Source organism: Sarcophilus harrisii, chromosome 3 (assembly GCF_902635505.1).
Source record: "Sarcophilus harrisii chromosome 3, mSarHar1.11, whole genome shotgun sequence".
NCBI lineage: Eukaryota > Metazoa > Chordata > Mammalia > Dasyuromorphia > Dasyuridae > Sarcophilus > Sarcophilus harrisii.
In genome coordinates, this window is record NC_045428.1 from 189,037,667 (window position 1) to 189,043,831 (window position 6,165).

Consider the following 6,165-nt stretch of genomic DNA (forward strand, 5'->3'; position numbering starts at 1 on the left):
TGCAGTCTGGTTCAAAACTGAATGTATTTAAATTGCATAAGCTCTGTATTGCATAAGCCAACTGTGAAGCAGTTTATTTGATAATAATTTTTATTTTTTAAGGAAATTCATATGGGAAGCAATTTTTTGTTTTCCAGAAACTTAGGATATTTTGATGCTGAATTTGTATTATTTCTTACCTATTATAGACAAAGCTAGAATGTAGCTTATTTAATTTGTTAGTTATGAATGATGATTTATCTAATCCTGGCTTTATCAGTAGAGTGCCAACTTTGTTTTTAAAACACTTTGCAATTCTTCTCTTAAGCCAATCACATAGTAAGGAAAGCATTTTTGAGATATACCAATGTTGTCTCAAATACATGTGCATTTTTTAAATGGACGTTATTATGGTCAGATTATCATGATCAATAATGTTATTACATGTACTTTTAAGAAAAATTGTTAGTGTTTAGCTTTGTTACATTGAATTACATAACCTATTATTAACTTAAAATTTTGGAAGGGCCAGCTCCAAATAGGTATCTGATTGTGAGAGGTACAGGAACGTCTGCAGAATTTGAAGACGTAGGAATAAGATAGACTGGACAAATAATGTGCTAGACTAAGGAATTAGCCATACTTGTGGGTTTTGGGGTATTGTGGTATTATGTATTTTTACCCTAGGATTCAAAAGATGATGTTCCAGGTTTTACAGCAAGGTGTAGAAAAGCTGTTTTTAAATCTTAATTACATATACTTAATATTAGAAATTTTGGTTTCTGTAAGTATGTGCTAATTATAAAATGACTACTCTTTAAATTTCCTTTAAAATTAAGGATGCAATTTTGTTTTTTTTGGGGGGGGAGTTAATACTATTGACATTTTGGCTATTGTAAGTGACTACTTGAGGCTTTTAGAAGAAACAAAAAAAATGACCAACTTTGATTTAGAGTTATTTATCTTTGCATTTTTCCATATCCACTTAATGTACCTCTTATTAAAATTTATTTAAAAATGTAAGTTTCTGATTATAGGAAATAACTAGACAAGGGAGTGGAAAAATTGCAGTAATTTGATAGACATCTATCAAATAGCTCAGTAGTACATGTGAAGGAAAACATTTTTCATTGGATATAAACGTATTTTATTTCATGACTTCCCTTTTTGCCCATTCCTTCCTGATGTTCTTTATTTGTCATTTCAATTTTGACTTGGTCTTAACTATATGGTTACAAAAAGAATTGTTTGACTTGCCTAAAAAAACAAACAAACAAACAAACAAAACCAAAAACTTGCCTTGAGACCTTTGATAATTGGAATGATTGCTTAATTTAAACTAAGTGGTTGATACTGTGAGCCACAGTTTAATGATTCTTTTGGGAGCTAAATTCATCTCAGGTTTATGATTAAATTTTTATTAGGAATTACTTCACTAGGAAGTCATAATTGTGTGGTAGTCAAAGCCTGGGACTAACTAGTTTTTGATTGCTGAATATCGGGATGTATTTGGTATAAATAAATTTAGCTTAATATTTAGTTTTAGGTTTGAGGAACTTGGTGAATTCTAGGGAGATGCAATCAAATATCAGTTATTTTTTTCTAAGGAGAAAAGAAAACATAAGAATGAATTATATGAATAGTTACTAGATTACCCTTTAATCTTTTTTTTTTATTTTTATTTAATAGCCTTTTATTTACATGATATATACATAGGTAATTTTACAGCATTAACAATTGCCAAACCTCTTGTTCCAATTTTTCACCTCTTACCTCCCTCCCCCAGATGGCAGGATGACCTAATCTTTCTTTTCTAAACCAAATGATTATACTTAACCAACAAAGAATAAAGTTGATAAGAGTTTCACTTTTCTTCATTATCTCTATAGCTTGTAAGTTATTGTAAGTACATTTCATTTATGAGGCATCAGAGAGGAATCCAGGGTTCTAGATGATCAGGTATGTACTAGTAAGTAGTATTATTGATGGGGGCAGCTAGATGGCACAGTGAATAGAGCACCGGCCCTGGAGTCAGGAGGACCTGAGTTCAAATCCGGACTCAGACACTTAATATTGCCTAGCTGTGTAACCCTAGGCAAGTCACTTAACCCCAATTGCCTCATCCCCCCTAAACAAATTAAAGAAAAAGTAATATTATTGATGGTTTTAGATGTTTTGTCTTTAATCTTGGATGTTTTCAGGGCTTGGGAAAGACACTGCAAACAATTTCTCTTCTTGGATATATGAAACACTATAGAAATATTCCTGGCCCTCATATGGTATTGGTTCCAAAGTCTACTTTACATAACTGGATGAATGAATTCAAGAGATGGGTACCAACGCTTAGATCAGTTTGTTTGATAGGTGATAAAGAACAAAGAGTAAGTATCAAGTATTGTATTGAATTTTTGTTAACCAAGTAACTGTCTTAATTCTGCTTCTAAGAGAAAAAATTCCCAAACTTTTAATCAAAGAGCGTTTATGTATTAGTGGGCTTTAAAACAAATAGTGCAGCTCTGGAAAAGTGTTGAAAATTATGGAGCTTGGGTAGTAAGTGTATAGGGAAGGCATTAGCATCATGCCAGAAGTGAGCATGAACAGTCACTGAAAACTTGTATAATGTAATGCAGTCTTCTTCCCCATCTGTTTACGAGAGAAGTTCAGATGATCAAGACTTATTGCCTGATGTCTGTATTTCTTCACAACATCTCAACCTTCACTATGGCTGTTGAAGTTTTCTTCCCAAATAATTTTTCCCTTCTTCAGAAGATAAAGATCTATCAGCTTTATTTATCTAAGGATTTAATTTAAGGGTCATTCTAATGACTCTGTTTTATACTCTGTAATTGAGAATATGGTCTAATGGATAGGCTGCTGGCTGGCCTCGATTTTGCTTCGCTCACTAAGAGGTTTGACTCTGAGAAAGTCATTTAATTATAGCAGTGTGTCATAGTAATTAGCATGCTGGACATAGTCACCGGAAGATCTGGATTTGAATCCTTTCTTAGATACTTAAAAGACCCTTGGCAGGTTATGTAATTTTGGTGTAATTCTAGTTTCCTCATCTATTAAATAAGAGCCGTTCTTAATGATTTTTACCTGAGGTCCTTTACAAGTACTTAATCCATGGTTTCTTCCCTGGTCCTAGGACCTCTTTTCTGGTGCACATTGCTTAAAAATACAGTTCATGTTCAACTTGGAATTTTTATGTTGGAAAACCTGTCTATGTATCTGTGTACACATTATCTATCATTTCCTTCTTAGTAAATAAATACATTATAATCTTTTAACTATTTATTCCAAAAACTTTTTCTTTTGTGTATTTAAAGACAGTTTAGTTTTTCCTTTTTTTTCTCTTTTGTTTATTGCTCTGATTTGGAGAAGAAAATCAAGAGAAAGTTTTGTTCTAAATCTCATCCATCCCAACAATTTTTTTTTTTCCTTTGAAAATATAGCTTCATTTTTAGCAGGTGTTTCTGTTGAATGGAATGAGCATGCAAAGGGTTAAGGGAAAAGAGTAGCAGTTCGCCATTTTACAAGGAAGAGTAGAAAGTAACACTCATTTATCCATTCCACTTAATTACATTTGAGATTCTTCTCTTTCCTAAATTTCAAGGCCCTCCATTATATTTCTGATACTGTGGTAAGGCCCTTAAAAGTTGTTTTTTTCTTTATATTTTAGACGTCTTAATTCTAAAACTGGGGGAAAAAATGGAAATATAAATTATAAAATTAAAATCTACAAATTTACTTTTTCTCAAGTACATGGAATCCTTCACAACCATGCTTGGGGATTGTTGTAGTACTTTTTAAGGAATAGGAGAAATTTCTTAGGAGGAATCATCTTGGAAGTAAGTGGAATGAGAATCCCAAAAGATTCATAAAGATACCAAAGTGACAGGCATAGGACCTAGATAATTCTCTTGTGTTACTGAAGCAGCACCCAAACTTTGTTTTAGAAACTACAATAATGGAGAACTATAAATATATTGTTTTAATTTTCATTTCTCTTGCTTCATAGGCTGCCTTTGTCAGAGATGTATTATTACCAGGAGAGTGGGATGTATGTGTAACATCATATGAGATGCTCATTAAAGAGAAGTCTGTTTTTAAAAAATTTAATTGGAGATACTTAGTCATTGATGAAGCTCACAGAATCAAAAATGAAAAATCCAAGGTAAGGTCTTTAGAAAATTATTTGTTACACTGAAGATTTTTTATGATCATCCACAATAATAATTTTCTTTTTCTAGTTGTCAGAAATTGTAAGAGAATTCAAGACTACAAATCGACTACTCCTAACAGGAACACCTCTTCAGAATAACTTACACGAACTCTGGGCGCTTCTCAACTTTTTGTTGCCAGATGTTTTTAACTCAGCAGATGTAAGTTTTTTTTAGTAATTAAATTTTGGTAGGAGAGGCAGCATTGTCTGGTTCGAGGACTAATCTTATGTGAGGAAAGTTTGGGTTCAGACTCTTCCTCTGACACTGAGATCACAAGCAAAGCACTCTGGGTATTCCAGGCAATTCTTTTAAGATTAAAAGATATAGGAGTTGCCTATCTGCAGAGGGTTTCTACCAACACAAAAAGAGGTCCATATTGGACCCATAAAAATTTTGATTAGACGAGTCAGAAGGTACCTCTGTGTCCTTTAATCCAGACCATACCTGACGCTTTGACTACATGTCAACTTGTTAAAAACCCATCGATTAGGAGGAAATATTCCTTTCTTCTTTTGTATAGCAGTCACAAGTAGGAAGCTTGCAGGAAACTCTTATTTGCTTTTTTTTGCAACTTGTGGGCATTGTTATTTTGGGACCAAGTAAGAGAAATCTCTTCCACTTCACAACACTTTCAGTTCTTGAAGACAGCTAATGTCATCTTCTGTAAAGATTTTCAAGCCCAGTATCTCTCTTTTGGTAGATTCTCATATTAAGCTTCATCTTAATGCCAACAATCTTGCTTGCCTTTCTTTGGATGCTCTAGAACTTTTTTTTTTTAATTTGGCACCCAAAACTAACCCAGTTCTATCTGTATGAGCTAGATGAATTCTAGAATTTTGTTAGGGCTCAGAATTCAAACTTGGTGGCCTACATTATGTATATTTTTTCCTTCCCCTTTCTGAAAATTGGGACATTTGCCTTTGTGCAGTCATGTGGTAATCCATCTTTTCTTTTAGTACCTGACGATGATAGTATATCTAGGTATAATGACTTGGGTACTAGGTGACTTTAGCTACAAAATCCCTACTGGTTTAGGTCTCGATTCCCCAGTAGTTGTTTTGTTCTGTCATGTCTTGTCTAGAAGACAAGCAAAATAAGAGTTGAATATTTTTGCCTTCAGTGTGTTTTCATTAATTCCATCTACTTCTGGTACCATTGAATGTAAAAAGTCCTTGAGGGAAGCATTTCAACATTTGAGAGGATCTTTAAGGGAACAAAGGCAAGATTCACATGGGATAAGAGGGCATGAATGGGCTTTAGTCTTAAGTGTTGGAAGGAACACTGATTTCAGTGCACAAATCTGTTGCTGCTAATTGTTCTTTTAAAAGTTTATTTAATTCTTACTTTTAGATTTTTGTTTTTCTTGAGTCATCAGAACTTTAGTCCTATTTGACTAGTTGACTTACTTATGCAAATTTCAGGCTGTTTCATGCTGCCCTTTGATTAGGATATACTGTTTCAATCTTCCTTCTGTAACTGATTGTGTTGGAGATGGTTAGATATCTTCTAAGGACAGACAGAGAATACTAGAAAAGTTAGATACGATAGACCTCTGGAAAATGAAATGGAACAGAAAGGAGTACTTTTTTTTCAGCAGTTCATGGAACTATGCAAAAAATATAGACCATATATTAGGACATAAAACCTCAAACTCAAATGCAGTAAGAGCAGAAATATAAATGCATCCTTCAGACCACAATGCAATAAAATTACACTCAACAAAAGCCAGAGGAAGAAGTAGATCAAAAAATAATCAAATAAATAATCTCATACTAAAGAATGATTGGATAAACAGCAAATCATAGACATAATTAATAACTTCACCCAAGAAAATAATAATAATGGACATCATATCAAAATGTGGGATGCAAACCAAAGCAGTAATAAGGAAATTTCCTTCTCTAGGCTTACTTCATAAGTAGAAAGAAAGAGTCAACGAATTGGGCTTACAACTAAAAAT

General features: G+C 33.2%; 1 protein-coding gene across 1 annotated transcript; it reads left to right on the plus strand.

The window, feature by feature from the left end:
• Positions 1-2,142: 2,142 nt before the first annotated feature.
• LOC116422299 (SWI/SNF-related matrix-associated actin-dependent regulator of chromatin subfamily A member 5-like) lies at positions 2,143-5,228 on the plus strand. Its single transcript, XM_031958867.1, has 3 exons — positions 2,143-2,360; positions 4,001-4,156; positions 4,233-5,228. The coding sequence occupies exons 1-3, from the start codon at positions 2,223-2,225 to the stop codon at positions 4,377-4,379; spliced, it is 441 nt and encodes a 146-aa protein (XP_031814727.1). The 5' UTR covers positions 2,143-2,222; the 3' UTR covers positions 4,380-5,228.
• The last annotated feature ends 937 nt before the right edge of the window (positions 5,229-6,165 follow it).